Genomic DNA, 18,622 nt, shown 5'->3' on the forward strand with positions numbered 1-18,622 from the left:
ATGAAACAACTTAGTTGGACATATTTGCTGCTTTCTTTGGTCATAGGAATATGCAGAAGAGACACTGGGGACAGTCTGATGAGAATTTGAGGACTACCATCTCAACTAAGAACATAAGATCCCAGTACAGAGACTTAAATATTTTATTACCATTATTATACCATCAGGCTACCCAAATTATCACAGTTCATATGATTAGAAAGAAATAATAATTCTTGTCATCTCTTCTTCATCCTCAATTCCCTCAGAACTTACATGACTAAACTGTGGGTCTGTGTGGCCATGATGAAAGGCTGTAGATATGGCAAACATTCCTTGCTTGTTGGCTGGTGAAGGCTCACTTGAATCCTGAAGTGAATATAATAGCAAGAGCTTCCTGATGCAGAAACAACTGTAGGAAGAGCAAACAGGGATATATAGTCCCGGATGACACAGATCAAGCTGATGACCAAGAGGGACAGGCAAACTAATTATTCTTACAAAACCTTAGAAACTCAATGCACAGAGCTGGTGATTACTCATAGTGGTTCAAAATTTTGCAATCTCTAAGGAATTCCTGCTGTTAATGGTGGAAGCAGAAGAGATGTTATCAATGCATTAAGTATGAGGTCCTAAATTTTTCATTTTCCATTTTATCTCAGTTTGGGCTCTCTTTAGTAGTTCTGTTGTTGTTGATGATGTTGTTGTTGTTTTGTGTTGTTAAATTCTACTGAACGTGCTCTTCTGTGTCTGCAGAAATCTATTTCTTTCTGGTGTGGGAATATGAAGACCAAGATTCAATCTCGAGATATATGCCAGAGAGATCTTTGACTCTCAGGGAATCCCACTGTTGACATTGACCTCTGTTCCTCAAAAGGTCTCTTATTGGCTTCTTGGCCCAGCAGTGCCTCCACTAACACCTAAAAGGCCCTCACAGAGGCAGGAGATCTCTAGGAGTTCAGGGCCAGCCTCATCTACAAAGTGAGTTCTGTGACAGCCAGGGCTGTTACAGAGACAAATTCTATTTCAAAAACACAAAAAGAAAAAGTTAAAAAAAAAATTGTAATGATTTTATTTCCAAATCAGTTAACAAGCTCTATTTGAGGATGAAAATGATGAGGGAAAGGAGGAAGAGAAGATTAAAATTCTATTTTAATTTGTTTCACTGACCATGGTTATGACAGACAAGCCTTAACAAATGTTATTCAAAATACTGGTGTGAATTAAAAGACATACTGTTTATTATATAGTATTACATTCAAGTGTACATATAATTTTCAGAGGGCACATTCCCTCTGGTAACATTTGTGATCTCCATTGATCAGGAAATTAGTGGACTAAGACCAGGATCAATACATTAAGAACAAATGCCATTGAATCATCTGTTAAATTCACAATTTTATTTTACTTTTATAAATTTTCCACTCTAAGTACATTTCTTCATCCAAGGCTATCTCTCTAAATAGAGTAACCATACATTACCAACTAAGTCAGTCAGAGTAAACAACTGTGGACTCCAAAAAACCCCATGAGTGCATCCACGGGTTAGGCTCTCACTCTGTCTCATTCTGGAGGAAGGCAAACTCCTTCACAGGAAATCAACTGGAGACAATCCCACACAGCCACAAATCCCAATGTGTGGATTGGAAAATTATATCTTCCCAGTCCTTCACTGTTATAAATCAGAGACCAGAATATCAGGACAGCAGGTTCAAGAAAGGAGCAAAAACAAGTTTGCCGCATTAGGAGATAGTCTTGTGACCATAGTGTGAAGGGGACATGATCAGACCTTGAAGTGGGAGTGCATTCAAAGGACCTAACACCAGAGGAAGCATGGTGGGGCTGTGAAGGTAGAGAGCTTGATGTGGGAAAGGAGGAAAGTTACCTGCCTTGTACAGCATTATGTGAGTTCTAAAAGGGAAAGAGAGGCCCCTCAGTGGCCCTCAGAAATATCCTACAGAACAAATGTTTATTACTTGAATAGTTTGTCTGGGGATAGGAAGTCCCTCGCCATTTCATTGGTCAGACACAGTGTCCATGTGTCCTAGTGCTTTCTACAGCTGTGATATATGCCATGACCAAAAGCAACTTGGGTAGGAAACAGATTATTTGATGTATACATCCCAATCACAGTCCATCATTGACTGAAGCTCGTGTCAGAACTCAAACAGAAGTGGAAATTGTGGAAGAAAGCTACTTACTGCCTTATTTCTAAGCTCCTTTTCAAGTGCCTTTCTTATAATTCCAAGAACCACTTGCCCAAGGGTAGCACTGCCTGAAGTGGGCTGTGCCCTCCCACATCAATCATCACTCAAGAAAATGACACACAGACACTTATAATGGAAGTTCTTCCTCAATGGATGTTCCTTATTCATGTTGACTCTATTTGGGAAAAACTAACCAGCATGCCAAGGGAAATGGAAGAGTCAGGTACTGAGTAGGATCATGAATTTATCTTGCTATTGTAAAGAGGGGGAACTGGATTGCTCTCACCTCATCCACCTACCCACCCACACCAGCCTGAGTACTCAAAGCTGGGTTGTCTTTATAGAGGACAGACTACAGGAGAGTGTAGCTTGATTTCTGGGAGATAGAGGGACAGGTAGAGGGGCTCATATCTAACATCTACCATTGATCATTGTCTCAAGCTATCCTCTGGATCAATGGGAGTGAAAATCTGAGAGAATCCTGCAAGTCTAGGATATCTAATGATGAGGCATACTGAGCTTTCCCTTTGCACATAGAAAGTCTATATATGTCTTCCTCCTGCATGGCCTGTTCAAGGTAGCCTGGTTGACAAGACTGGTTATCTGTCAATTCTAAAACAAAATCTCAGTAGACTAGCCACTTTAAATTGGCTGATGAGCAGCATTTAGGTGTTGCTCTCATTCATACTGTAAGGTGTTGTTCAATAATGTGCACCATTCGTCTCTAGAAAAGTTTCATCTCTCCAACTTCAATTTTTGTGCATTTCTAAAACAACCCATCCACCATAATACAACCTCAATGACTACCACTTTATCATGAAATATTGTGAAGTATCATTTAGTAATAATGTGTGAGTCAATAACTGGGATTTACATTACAGTTTGTGCATGTATGTGCCTCTGTGTGTGTGTGTGTGTGCGTGTCTAAATTTATAAAGATGTCAGTGATTAGAATGCTCTGCTAAGTATCTTCCTTAAGGCAGTTTTAATATCCTTGTTCCGCAGGCTGTAGATGAAGGGATTCAACATAGGTGACCACAGTGTACATCACTGAGGCCACCACATTGCTTCCTGGAGTATGTGATGGAGAGGAGCTGAAGTACACTCCTAGTCCTGTTCCATAAAACAGGCAAACAGTGGACAAATGAGACCCACAGGTGGAGAAGGTTTTGTGCTTCCCACTTGATGATGGTGATTTTATGATGGAGGAAAGTATTTTAAAGTAAGAAAAAATTATTCTTGAAATAGGAATTAACCCAAAGAGAGTGCCTATACTGAATTTGACTATGGTATTGGTGACAGTATCAAAATAGGCCAGTTTAAGGACTTCAGAAGGGTCACAGAAGAAGTTGTAAATTTCAATAAAATCTTCACATTTGGGAGAATTGAATATTGCTACATAATGCCACTGCAAATCTGCAAAGCTAAGGAGAAAAGACCATAGAAGCAACACCCCACAGCGACTGGGATTCATAATGACCTGGTAGTACAGGGGGTGGCAGATGGCCACAAACCGGTCATATGCCATCACAGACAGAAGCATGTCATCGATACATGCAAATATTGTGAACAGTGACATCTGTTTCAGGCAGCCCACATAGGAGATGACTTGGCAGTGACTTTGGAAGTCCACAATCACCCTTGGAACTGTGACAGAGATAAAACAAATATCAACTATAGACAGGTTGGAGAGGAAGAAGTACATGGGTGTGTGGAGATGGGAGTCAGAGCTTACTGTCAGGATGATGAGCAGGGTTCCAAACAGGGCCAAGATATACATGAACAAAAATAGTCCAAAGAGGACAGTCTGGACATCTGGATCCTCCGAGAGTTGAATGAAGTGGAATTCTGGTACACATGTTGAATTTTGCATGTTTTTATTTCTTGAAATCTTCTGGAGGTAGTCAAAAATGTTTTTAACAATGGTACCAGCACGCATATTTTTTACAATTAGAGTAAAGTAATTTCAAATATTGATTATTTTCTCAAGCTAATTGTGACTTTATTAATAATTCCTCAGTTGTGGCAAATACCATACTCTAAATACTGTTTTCTTCTTAGTTCATTTGTTACTTCTTATGAAAGCCATATTGAATTCAGTAATCTACATGTTGTGAGGCCAGAATTACTGTAAACAGGTGCCCTGTAGACACAGTAAAATAAAGCAAACACCTTTAAGACAAAATGGATATGTTGCAGAAACTTCACTTTAGGAAAATTGTCAATGAAATCAAATGAAACCTTGAAGCACTTAAGCATACTTCTTTTTATTGCAATAGCATGGAGCAGGTTTATCTTACTTGGAATATATCTAACAGTGTGAAGTCATAGTCTCTAAATAAAAATTAATGATTCCTACCCAGTAAAATATTTTCAGGTTCCAGTGTCTTCTATAGGTTTCTTTTTTCTTTGACTTTAAAAAAAAATTCTCCATTTTTTTTGTTTTGGTATTTTAGTCTTTGTTGAACATTTCTTAGGTTTTTAAAATATATTAGTATATGTATCCCTTATTTATCTTAGAATATTTCAAATTTTTGTAAATATATCTTAGTTAAATCCACATTATCACAGAACAACTCCGTTCACAACTGTTAAGATGTCCAGTGATGGAAAAAAGAAAATGAAATGTCAATAAATACAGTTGAAAATTTATGCTGCCAAGTTAATTTGGGGGGAACATCTCCATAAAATCTCAGTAAAATATGTGGTATAAAAACATGATTTTCCTACGTTTAAGCAATGCCATTTATTTTTTGAAGTGCAGCCAGGCTGATCCAGAACTCTAATTTAAGTCCCTCCTCCTCAGACAGTAAAGTGATTTGCATGTGAGTCAGGCCTGGTGCATAGATGTCAATGTTCTTACTTCAGCTACAGAGGAAATTTCAGGGTCACTCTTTGGTCAGAGCACATGCTTAAAACATAAAAGGTTTTAAATACAGAAAGTATTAGTAATGTAAACACATGTGCAATGCCCTAATGGCTAAAGTAGATACCACTTGCTTCTCTACTAGGTCTGTTAGAGGAGATAATGTTGTTAAAGATCATTTCAGTTGTGTAGACTAGTGGGTCTCTGAAACAGTTAACAGTGTATTTTTTCCATGGCTACTTAAAGTATCACAAGATCTTGGACTTCACAGGCTAATTTAATCAGAATATGTACATGGTAAATACTAGATCATACTTACTTAAACTTGGATAAGAGTCCACTGCCTTAGATTATTTCCTGGCATTTAGGAAGTATTCAATTAATACTTTCTAAGCAATAATACTTTTAACAAGAAAGCCACCATTAATAAATTATAAGCATTTTTTATATTATGCATGTTAGATGTGATATTTTACAGAAGTTTGATTTATAATAAAAGAACTTTGAGTTCAGTGGCTCTGCATGATTTCATTGTCTAGGTCATCTATGTCAATGGCTGATAGAATCTCAGGGGACAGATTTTTTACAGCGATATTACTATATAAACATCTATTAAAGTATATATAAAGGCATTTTAAACTAACCTAATAAATATGTGATACTCATTCAGTAGTATGCAACACAGCACATGCTGTTCCTAAAACGTATTTGCTAACATTGAAATGTGGTTCTAAGTCTGTCTGTGAGTTTCCCGTATCTATTGTACAGGTATTAGCTGAATCATTCTCTCATGGACAGACATGCATTAATGTTTAAGTGCCATATTATTATAGAAAAAACTGGAACTAAGGATAATAAACTGACATTTAATAGGAACTATAGATTGTTTAGGAAATATTAAACCACAGAAAGTAGCTCAAGGAGTGCTCCCAGTTGTCTTTTCAGGAGAGCACAGTTCTGCCAGGCAGACAGAAGAACCTTGATCTACAGCCGCCCCGTCAAGCAGCCCTGGTCTGTCCCCAGAGAACTATGACAACAGTATACATTAAAAATCTCCCCATTTGTCCAATCACTTTGGAATTTCTGTCTCTGTAAAACATAGTTAATTACTCAAATCGTAACTTGGGGATATGAAAATATAAAAGCTAACAGAGATTTCTGACCCTGACTTGCTCCCTTTTGTCCATTCACCCAGGCATGCACACTGACTAAAAGAATTTTCCCTTGTTAATCTCTAAGTAGTCAAGTGGTTTCTAACTGAGCAGGCTTGTTAATTCTGTCACAAAATTACTTCAGTCATCCAAAAGTGCATCTACCTTCCTCTGTTCATGCCATTAACTATTTAGTGACCTTTTAAAAAAAATAAGGTAACTGAAAAAAATGTGGTAACTGTCAGACTTGCAACAAGAGATGTATGTGTCTATTAATATTCATCAGTTAATTGTTTCTATAAAAACAGTCAATAGCACCTGAATCCTATTACCCCTTTTTGTATCACTGTTTAAACTATTGAATTTTGATACTATAACATATAAATATCATCTGCTTTGCATGATTATTTTCGCCTTTTTCCCATGAATGACATCCTCCTAATATGTGCCATCAAAAATGGCAAAATATACTTAATTATAATTCTTCTAAGATAATGCAATAGGAGATGCACTCACATGTAGAATACACTTCTATTTGTTTCCAACAAGGAAAACAGTGACCCGTGATTTGGAAACACTGAATTGAGAGAAAATTTATGATTTGTTCCATAGCCACATGCTCATATAAACCACAGGATAACAACCCATCACCATTCAGAAACTGATATAATTGGCATTGGATTTATTTGTCCAAATTTAAAATCCTATGTATATAGAAAATATGAATTCACTGGGGAGTATTTCCAAAGGCCATTGGACCATAGAATTATGTGCAACTCTAAAGTGTGTCTTCCCACAATACACAAAATTGACCTTGCATTTCTTTTGATGCCTGTACATCCTTTTGTCTTCTGGTGAGAATATGCACCATTTTTGGATAACCCAGTAGTGCACCTATCAAATACCATGAGATGACCCAACATGACACAAAACCAAACACCAGAAAAATTTATCTTGGATCAATTTCTAGGTTACATCCTTGAATTGAATAACATGTAAAGGGAAGTCAGTGTTTTGAGAGGAGAAAGGGTCTACTTTATGTTTAAAATATGTATTGTTTATTTCACATCTGTGCCAATGACTCTTTAGGCCCTATAAAACCAAAAAATGAAAGTTAAAAGTGTTAAGTTATATCAATGTATAAAATATCCTTATATAAGGAGGACAGCACATAGAAAAAACACGAAAATTTGGTCACATGATACTTAAGGTATCTCAGAATTATTAATGACATGTCCTAACTCACATAAATATATAGCAGAGACAAAATAATTAAAAAACAAATTGTCATTCTTTTAATCAGGAGTGTTTTGGTCTGGTGTTACTTTTTTATTTGATTATTTTTATATTTCAAATTATAGTAAAATGATAATATAACATATATATACTTCTTTCCATTTCACTCTCAAAACCCTCTATATAACTCACCCCACTCTACTTCACATTCATAGCTGTTGTGCACATTCATTGTTATTTCATTAACGTATATATTTTTTTTCATTTTACTAATCATATGGTTTTAACAAGAAATTCAAAGGTCTTAATAGCACATATCTTTTTTAAGTGTTCATGTTTTCAAACTATAAATGATACAGGTATCTGACCACATTTCCTCATGAAAAATTACTTCAGAGCTTCAGAATGATGGAGGATGCTGGCAGCAACAAAAATATCCAGGAAAATAGAACACAGTCTTTGTAGGCCTTTAAACACAGCTCTTCAGAGGGTGAAGCCAAATATGGACCAAGGGAACTAAAAAAGCCTGAGTTAAATTACTGTTTCGATGTTTTCAGAATGTTCCAAATGCACCTCAAATATACTACCCTCAGTTCATACAGCAGAACGGAACATTCCATTATCAAGCATCTGGAAACCACACGGGAAAGAAGACATAGGCCTTTTTTTCTGGAATACAGCATCATAAAATGACTGTTCACAGAAAAGGTCATTTTGTGTTTTACTCAGGCAAAGTAACTCACACAAACTTCACCCATTTCGACCTGACCACCTACTACATGTTACACAGAAACACTGTCTTTGTCCTTCACTTTCTATAAAATAATAATTAGGCAGAAGCTTATAATTTTGGAACTTTGAAAAACTATTCAGTTGAAGTAAGATACATAAAATATAGAGCTAGATCTCCACCAGGGAAGACCTTAAGTGTCACACACTCATAGTAGCTTTCTTCAAATCTATAGTTACAAAATCACCCTCACCATCATGTCACAGTACTTTAGATTGCTTATGAAACAACTTAGTTGTACATATTTGCTGCTCTCTTTGGTCATAGGAATATGCAGAAGAGACACTGGGGATAGTCCGATGAGAATTTGAGGACTACCATCTCAACTAAGAACACGAAGTCCCAGTACAGAGACTCAAATTTTTATTACAGTTATTATACCATCAGGCTACCCAAGTTATCACAGTTCATATGATTAGAAAGAAATAATAATTCTTGTCATCTCTTCTTCATCCTCAATTCTCTCAGAACTTACATGACTAAACTGTGGGTCTGTGTGGCCATGATGAAAGGCACTAGATATGGCAAACCTTCCTTGCTTATTGGCTGGTGAAGGCTCACTCTTGAATTCTGAAGTGAATATAATAGCAAGAGCTTCCTGATGCAGAAACAACACTGTAGGAAGAGCAAAAAGTGATATATAGTCCCAATTACACAGACCAAGCTGAAGACCTGGAGGGACAGACAAACTAATTATTCTTACACAACCTTAGAAACTCAATGCACAGAGCTGGTGATTACTCATAGTGGTTCAAAATATTGCAGTCTCTAAGGAATTCCTGCTGTTAATGGAGGGAGCAGAAGAGATGTTATCAATTCATTAAGTATGAGGTCCTAAATTTTTCATTTTCCATTTTATTTCTGTTTGAGCTCTCTTTAGTAGTTCCTTTGTTGATGATATTGTTGTTGTTTTTTTGTGTTGTTAAATTCTACTGAATGTGCCATTCTGTGTCTGCAGAAATCTATTTCTTTCTTGTGTAGCAATCTGAAGACCAAGATTCAATCTCAAGATATATGCCAGAGAGATCTTTACTCTCAGGAAAGCCCACTGTTGAGATTGACCTCTTTTCCTCAAAAGGTCTCTTATTGGCTTCTCTGCCCAGCAGTGCCTCCACTAACACCTAAAAGACCCTCACAAAGGCAGGAGATCTCTATGAGTGCAAGGTCAGCCTCATCTACAAAGTGAGTTCTGTGACAACCAGGGCTGTTACAGAGACAAATTCTATTTCAAAAACACAAAAAGAAAAAGTTAAAAAAAAAATTGTAATGATTTTATTTCCAAATCAGTTAACAAGCTCTACTTGGAGATGAAAATGATGAGGGAAAGAAGGAAGAGAAGATTAAAATCCTATTTTAATTTGTTTCACTGACCATGGTTATGACAGACAAGCCTTCACAAATGTTATTCAAAATACAGGTGTGAATTAAAAGACACACTGTTTATTATATAGTATTACATTCAAGTGTACATAGAATTTTCAGAGGGCACATTCCCTCTGGTAACATTTGTGATCTCCAGTGATCAGGAAATTAGTGGACTAAGACCAGGATCAATACATTAAGAACAAATGCCATTGAATCATCTGTTAAATTCACAATTTTATTTTACTTTTATAAATTTTTCACTTTAAGTACATTTCTTCATCCAAGGCTATCTCTCTAAATAGAGTAACCATACATTAACAACAAAGTCAGTCAGAGTAAACAACTGTGGACTCCAAACAACCCCATGAGTGCATCCACGGGTTAGGCTCTCACTCTGTCTCATTCTGGAGGAAGGCAAACTCCTTCACAGGAAATCAACTGCAGACAATTCCACAGAGCAACAAATCCCAATGCATTGATTGGAAAATGATATCTTCCCAGTCCTTCACTGTTATAAATCAGAGACCAGAATGTCAGGGCAGCAGGTTCCATAAAGGAACTGAAACAAGTTTGCCGCATTAGGAGATAGTCTTGTGACCATAGTGTGAAGGGGACATGATCAGACTTAAAGTGGGAGTGCATTCAAAGGACCTCACACTAAAGGAAGCATGGTGGGGCTGTGAAGGTAGAGAGCTTGATGTGGGAGAGGAGGAAAGTTATCTGCCTTGTACAGAATGATATGAGTTCTAAAAGGGAAAGAGAGACCCCTCAGTGGGCCTCAATAACATCCTACAGAACAAATGTTTATTACTTGTACAGTGTGTCTGGGGGTAGGAAGTCCCTCACCATTTCATTGGTCAGACACAGTGTACTTGTGTCCTAGTGCTTTCTACTGCTGTGATAAATGCCATGACTAAAAGCAACTTGGGTAGGAAACAGTTTATTTGATGTATACATCCCAATCACAGTCCATCATTGAGGGAAGCTGGTGTCAGAACTCAAACAGAAGTGATAGGCATGGAAGAAAGCTACTTACTGGTTTATTTCTAAGCTCTTTTTCAAGTACCTTTCTTATACCTCCATGAACCACCTGCCCAAGGGTAGCAGTGCCAAAAGTGGGCTGTGCCATCCCACATCAATCATCACTCAAGAAAATGTCACACAGACACTTGTAATGGAAGTTCTTCCTCAATGGATGCTCCTTCTTCATGTTGACTCTATTTTGGAAAAACTAACCAGCATGCAAAGGGAAATGGAAGATTCAGGTACTGAGTAGGATCATGAATTTATCTTGCTATTGTAAGGAGGGGGAATTGGATTGCTCTCACCTCATTCACCTACCCACCCACCCCAGTCTGACTGCTCAAAGCTGGGTTGTCTTTATAGAGGAAAGACTACAGGAGAGTGTAGCTTGATTTCTGGGAGATAGAAGGGCAGGTAGAGGGGCTCATATCTAACATCCACCATTGATCATTATCTCAAGCAATCCTCGGGATCAATGGGAGAGAAAATCCACTAGAAACCTGCAAGTCTAGGATATCTAATGATGAGGCATACTGAGCTTTCCCTTTGCACATTAGCAAGTCTATTTATGTCATCCTCGTGCATGGCCTGTTCAAGGCAGTCTGGTTGACAAGACTGGTTATCTGTCATTTCTAAAACAAAATCTCAGCAGACTAGCCACTTTAAATTGGCTGATGAGCAGCATTTAGGTGTTGCTCTCATTCATACTGTAAGGTGTTGTTCAATAATGTGCACCATTGGACTCTAGAAAAGTTTCAATTCTACAACTTCAATTTTTGTGCATTTCTAAAACTACCCATCCACCATAATACAACCTCAATGACCTCCACTTTATCATGCAATATTGTGAAGTATCATTTAGTAATAATGCGTGAGTCAATAACTGGGATTTACATGTACAGATTGTGCATGTATGTGCCTGTGTGTGTGTGTGTGTGTGTGTGTGTGTGTGTGTGTGTGTAAATTTATAAAGAATGTCAGTGATTATAATGCTCTGCTAAGTATCTTCCTTAAAGCAGTTTTAATGTCCTTGTTCCGCAGGCTGTAGATGAAGGGATTCAACATAGGTGTGACCACAGTGTACATCACTGAGGCCACTGCATTGCTTCTTGGATTATGTGACCAAGAGGAGCTCAAGTACACTCCTAGTCCTGTTCCATAAAACAGGCAAACAACGGACAAATGAGACCCACAGGTGGAGAAGGTTTTGTGCTTCCCACTTGATGATGGTGATCTTATGATGGAGGAAACTATTTTAGAGTAAGAAAAAATTATTCCTGAAATAGGAATTAACCCAAAGACAGTGCCTATACTGAATTTGAGTATGACATTGGTTACAGTATCAAAATGGGCAAGTTTAAGGACTTCAGAAGGGTCACAGAAGAAGTTGTAAATTTCAATAAAATCCTCACATTTGGAAGAATTGTATATTGCCACATAGTGACACTGCAAATATGCAAAGCTAAGGAGAAAAGACCCTAGAAGCAATACCCCACAGCGAGTTGGATTCATAATGACCTGGTAGTACAGGGGATGGCATATGGCCACAAACCGGTCATATGCCATCACAGCCAGAAGCATGTCATCCATACATCCAAATATTATAAACAGTGACATCTGTGTCAGGCAGCCCACATAGGAGATGACTTGGCAGTGACTTTGGAGGTCCACAATTACCCTTGGAACAGTGGTGGAGATGAAACAAATATCAACTATGGACAGGTTGGAGAGGAAGAAGTACATGGGTGTGTGGAGATGGGAGTCAGAGCTTACTGTCAGGATGATGAGCAGGTTTCCAAACAGGGCCAAGATATACATAGACAACAAAAGGCCTAAGAGGACAGTCTGGACGTCTGGATCCTCCGAGAGTTGAATGAAATAAAATTCTGGTACACATGTTGAGTTTCTCATGTTTTTATTTCTTGAACATCTTCTGGAGGAAACCAAAAATGTTGTTAACAATGGTACCAGCATGCATATAGACATTTTTCATAATTTGAGTAAAGTAAGTTCAAATAGTATTTTTTCAAGCCTATTGTGACTTCATTCATAATTCCTCAGTTGTGGTAAATGCCATTTACTAAATAGAGTTGTGTTCTTGGCTCATGTGTTGTTACCTATTATGAGAACCTTATTGAATACAGTAATCTATGTGATGTGAAGCTAGAATCACTGTAAACAGCTGGCCTGTAGCACAGTAAAATGAAGCAAATACCTTTAAGACAAAATGGATATTTTGCAGAAGTTTCACTTTAAGAAAACTGTCAATTAAATCAAATAAAAACTTGAAGCACTTAAACATACTGCTTTTTATTGCAATAACATGGAGCAGGTTTATTTTTCTAAGTACATATCTGACAGTGTAAAGTCCAAGTCTATAAGTAAAAATTAACAATTCTTACCCAGATAATTATTTTCAGGTTCCAGTGTCTTCTATAGGTTTTTTTTTTTTTTTGCTTTACTTAAAAAGAATATTCTTCATTTTTTGTTTTGAGATTTAAGTCTTCCTTTCAAAATTAGACGTTTAAAACCTATTAGTACATGTGTCCCTTATTTCTCTTAGTATATTTCAAATTTTTGTAAATATATCTTAGTTAAATCCATATTATCACAGAACATCTCTGTCCACAACTGCTAAGATATCCAGTGATATGAAAAAAAAGTCAGTAAATATAGTTGAATTTTATCCTGCAAAACTAATTTGCCGGGAACATCCACATAATCTCAGTAAAATATCTGGTAGAAAAACATGGTTTTCCTATGTTTAAGCAACGCCATTGATTTTCTGAAGTGCAATCAGAGTAAAGTGATTTACACTTTACTTTAGAGTAAACTGATTTGCATGTGAGTCAGGCCTGGTGCATAGATGTCAATGTTCTTACTTCAGCTACAGAGGAAATTTCAGGGTCACTTTTTGGTCAGAGCACATGCTTAAAACATAACAGGTTTTAAATACAGAAAGTATTAGTGATGTAAACACATGTACAATGCCCTAATGACTAAAGTAGATACCACTTGCTTCTCTACTAGGTCTGTTAGAGGAGATAATGTTGTTAAAGCTCATTTCAGTTGTGTAGACTAGTGGGTCTCTGAAACAGTGAACAGTGTATTTTTTCCATGGCTACTTAAAGTATCACAAGATCTTGGACTTCACAGGCTAATTTAATCAGAATATGTACTGGGAAATACTAGATCATACTTACTTAAACCTGGATAAGAGACCACTGCCTTAGATTATTTCCTGGCATTTATGAAGTATTCAATTAATACTTTCTAAGCAATAATACTTTTAACAAGAAACCCGCCATTGCTAAATTATAAGCATTTTTTATATTATGTATGTTAGATGTGATATTTTACAGAAATTTGATTTATAATAAAAGAACTTTGAGTTCAGTGGCTCTGCATGATTTCATTGTCTAGTTCATCTATGTCAATGGCTGATAGAAACTCAGGGGACAGATTTTTTTACAGCGATATTACTATATAAATATCTATTGAAGTATTTATAAAAAGACATTTTAAACTAACCTAATACATATGTGATACTCATTCAGTAGTATGCAACACAGCACATGCTGTTCCTAAAACGTATTTGCTAACATTGAAATGTGGTTCTAAGTCTGTCTGTGAGTTTCCCGTATCTATTTTACAGGTATTAGCTGAATCATTCTCTCATGGACAGACATGCATTAGTGTTTAAGTGCCATATTTATATAGGAAAAACTGGAAACTAAGGATAATAAACTGACATTTAATAGGACCTATAGATTGCTTAGGAAATATTAAACCACAGAAAGTAGCTCAAGGAGTGCTCCCAGTTGTCTTTTCAGGAGAGCACAGTTCTGCCAGGCAGACAGAAGAACTTTGATCAACAGCCACCCCATCAAAGCAGTCCTGGTCTGTCCCCAGAGAACTATGACAACAGTATACATTGAAAATCTCCCCATTTGTCCAAACCATCACATTTGGAATTTCTGTCTCTGTAAAACATAGTTAATTACTCAAATCGTAACTTGCGGATATGAAAATATAAAAGCTAACAGAGATTTCTGACCCTGACTGGCTCCCTTTTCTCCATTCATCCAGACATGCACACTGACTAAAAGAATTTTCCCTTGTTAATCTCTAAGTAGTCAAGTGGTTTCTAACTGACCAGGCTTGTTAATTCTGTCACAAAATTACTTCAGTCATCCAAAAGTGCATCTACCTTCCTCTGTTCATGCCAGTAGCTATTTAGTGACCTTTTAAATAAAATAAGGTAACTGAAAAAAAATGTAGTTACTGTCAGACTTGCAACAAGAGATGTCTGTGTCTATTAATATTCATCAGTTAATTGTCTATAAAAACAGTCAATAGCACCTGAATCCTATTACCCCTTTTTGTATCACTGTTTAAACAATTGACTTTTTGATACTATAACATATAAATACCATCTGCTTTGCATGATTATTTTCGCCTTTTTCCCATGAATGACAACTTCCTAATATGTGCCATCAAAAATGGCAAAATATACTTAATTATAATTCTTCTAAGATAATGCAATAGGAGATGCACTCACATGTAGAATACACTTCTATTTGTTTCCAATAAGGAAAACAGTGACCCGTGATTTGGAAACACTGAATTGAGAGAAAATTTATGATTTGTTCCATAGCCACATGCTCATATAAACCACAGGATAACAACCCATCACCATTCAGAAACTGATAAAATTGGCATTGGATTTATTTGTCCAAATTTAAAATCCTATGAATATAGAAAATATGAATTCACTAGTGATATTTCCAAAGGCCATTGGACCATAGAATTATGTGAAACTCTAATGTGTGTCTTCCCACAATACACAAAATTGACCTTGCATTTCTTTTGATGCCTGTACATCCTTTTGTCTTCTGGTATGTTATGCACCATTTTTGGATAACCCAGTAGTGCAGCTATCAAATACCATGAGATGACCCAACATGACACAGAACCAAACACCAGAAAAATTTATCTTGCATCAATTTCTAGGTTACATCCTTGAATTGAATAAAATGTAAAGGAAACCAAATATGTGGAAGTCAGTGTTTTGAGAGGAGAAAGGGTCTACTTTATGTTTAAAATATGTATCTTTCTTTTCACATCTGTGCCAATGACTCTTTAGGCCCTATAAAACCAAAAAATGAAAGTTAAAAGTGTTAAGTTATATCAATGTATAAAATATCCTTATATAAGAAGAACAGCACATAGAAAAAAATACTAAAATTTGGTCACATGATACTTAAGGTATCTCAGAATTATTAATGACATGTCCTAACTCACATAAATATATAGCAGAGGCAAAATAATTCAAAACAAATGTGTCATTCTTTTAATCAGGAGTGTTTTGGTCTAGTTTTACTTTTTTATTTGATTATTTTTATATTTCATATTATGATAAAATGACAGTACAACATATATATACTTCCTTCCATTTCACTCTCAAAACCCTCTATATAACTCACCCCACTCTACTTCACATTCATAGCTGTTGTGCACATTCATTGTTATTTCATTAATGTATATATTTTTTCATTTTACTAATCATATGGTTTTAACAAGAAATTCAAAGGTCTTAATAGCACATATATTTTTTAAGTGTTCATGTTTTCAAACTACAAATGATACAGGTATCTGACCGCATTTCCTCATGAAAAATTACTGCAGAGCTTCAGAAAGATGAAGCATGCTGACAGCAACAAAAATATCCAGGAAAATAGAACACAGTTTTTGTAGACCTGTAAACCCAGCACTTCAGAGGGTGAACCCAAATATGGACCAAGGAAACTAGAAAAGCCTGAGTTAAATTATTGTTTCAATGTTTTCAGACTGTTCCAAATGCACCTCAAATATACTACCCTCAGTTCATACAGCAGAACGGAACATTCCATTATCAAGCATCTGGAAACCACACGGGAAAGAAGACCTGGGTCTTTTTTTCTGGAATACAGCATCATAAAATGACTGTTCACAGAAAAGGTCATTTTGTGTTTACTCAGGCAAAGTATCTCACACAAGATTTCACCCATGTCTACCTGAATACTAGGACATGTTACACAAAAACACTGTATTTGTCTTTCACTTTCTATAAAATAATAATTAGGCAGAAGCTTATAATTTTGGAACCTTGAAAAACTATTCAGTTGAAGTAAGATACATAAAATACAGAGCTCAGATCTCCACCAGGGAAGACCTTAATAGTCACACACTCATAGTAGCATTCTTCAAATCTATAGTTACTGAATCACCCTCGCCATCATATCACAGTACTTTAGATTGCTTATGAAACAACTTAGTTGGACATATTTGCTGCTCTCTTTGGTCATAGGAGTATGCAGAAGAGACACTGGGGATAGTCCGATGAGAATTTGAGGACTACCATCTCAACTAAGAACACGAAGTCCCAGTACAGACTCAAATTTTTATTACAGTTATTATACCATCAGGCTAACCCAATTATCACAGTTCATATGATTAGAAAGAAATAATAATTCTTGTCATCTCTTCTTCATCCTCAATTCCCTCAGAACTTACATGACTAAACTGTGCGTCTGTGTGGCCATGATGAAAGGCACTAGATATGGCAAACCTTCCTTGCTTATTGGCTGGTGAAGGCTCACTCTTGAATCCTGAAGTGAATATAATAGCAAGAGCTAACTGATGCAGAAACAACACTGTAGGAAGAGCAAATAGGGATATATAGTCCCAATTACACAGACCAAGCTGAAGACCTGGAGGGACAGGCAAACTAATTATTCTTACAAAACCTTAGAAACTCAATGCACAGAGCTGGTGATTACTCATAGTGGTTCAAAATATTGCAGTCTCTAAGGAATTCCTGCTGTTAATGGAGGGAGCAGAAGAGATGTTATCAATCCATTAAGTATGAGGTCCCAAATTTTTCATTTTCCATTTTATCTCAGTTTGGGCTCTCATTAGTAGTTCCTTTGTTGATGGTTTTATTGTTGTTGTTTTGTGTTGTTAAATTCTACTGAATGTGCTCTTCTGTGTCTGCAGAAATCTATTTCTTTCTGGTGTGGCAATCTGAAGACCAAGGTTCAATCTCGAGATATATACCAGAGAGATCTTTGACTCTCAGGGAATCCCACTGTTGAGATTGACCTCTGTCCCTCAAAAGGTCTCTTATTGGCTTCTCGGCCCAGCAGTGCCTCCACTAACACCTAAAAGGCCCTCACAGAGGCAGCAGATCTCTATGAGTTCAGGGCCAGACTCATCTACAAAGTGAGTTCTGTGACAGACAGGGATGTTACACAAAGAAATCCTATTTCAAAAACACAAAAAGAAAAAGTTAAAAAAAAATTGTAATGATTTTATTTCTAAATCACTTAACAAGCTCTATTTGGAGATGAAAATGATGAGGTAAAGGAGGAAGAGAAGATTCAAATCCTATTTTAATTTGTTTCACTGACCATGGTTATGACAGAAAAGCCTTCACAAATGTTATTCAAAATACTGGTGTGAATTTAAAGACATACTGTTTATTATATAGTATTACATTCAAGTGTACATATAATTTTCAGAAGGCACATTCCCACTGGTATCATTTGTGATCTCCAATGATCAGGAAATTAGTGGACTAAGACCAGGATCAATACATTAAGAACGAATGCCATTGAATCATCTGTTTATTTATTTTACTTTTATAAATTTTCCACTTTAAGTACATTTCTTCATCCAAGGCTATCTCTCAAAATAGAGTAATCATACATTACCAACAAAGTCAGTCAGAGTAAACAACTGTGTACTCCAAACAACCCCAGGAGTGCATGCAAGGGTTAGGTTCTCACTCTTTCTCATGGAGGGAGGCAAATACCTTCAAAGGAAATCAGCTCCAGAAAATTCCACACAGCCATAAATTCCAGTGCATAGATTGGAAAATGATATCTTCCCAGTCCTTCACTGTTATAAATCAGAGAACAGAATGTCAGGGTAGCAGGTTCCAGAAAGGAGGTGACAAAAGATT

General features: G+C 36.5%; 2 protein-coding genes across 2 annotated transcripts; both read right to left on the reverse strand.

Annotated features, from left to right (window-relative positions):
• Nucleotides 1–3,171: 3,171 nt before the first annotated feature.
• Nucleotides 3,172–6,851, reverse strand: LOC114682266 (olfactory receptor 7E24-like). Its single transcript, XM_028856121.1, has 2 exons — nt 6,822–6,851; nt 3,172–4,089 (listed from the first exon to the last, which is right to left on the reverse strand). Exons 1-2 carry the CDS (start codon nt 6,849–6,851, stop codon nt 3,172–3,174), a joined length of 948 nt encoding a protein of 315 aa, XP_028711954.1.
• A 4,750-nt stretch (nt 6,852–11,601) lies between these two features.
• On the reverse strand, nt 11,602–12,595 carry LOC114682250 (olfactory receptor 7E24-like). Its single transcript, XM_028856102.1, has one exon. The coding sequence runs from the start codon at nt 12,589–12,591 to the stop codon at nt 11,602–11,604; it is 990 nt and encodes a 329-aa protein (XP_028711935.1). The 5' UTR covers nt 12,592–12,595.
• Between the last annotated feature and the right edge of the window lie 6,027 nt (nt 12,596–18,622).

The sequence above is a fragment of the Peromyscus leucopus genome, chromosome 9 (genome assembly GCF_004664715.2).
Source record: "Peromyscus leucopus breed LL Stock chromosome 9, UCI_PerLeu_2.1, whole genome shotgun sequence".
In the NCBI taxonomy this organism is placed as follows: domain Eukaryota; kingdom Metazoa; phylum Chordata; class Mammalia; order Rodentia; family Cricetidae; genus Peromyscus; species Peromyscus leucopus.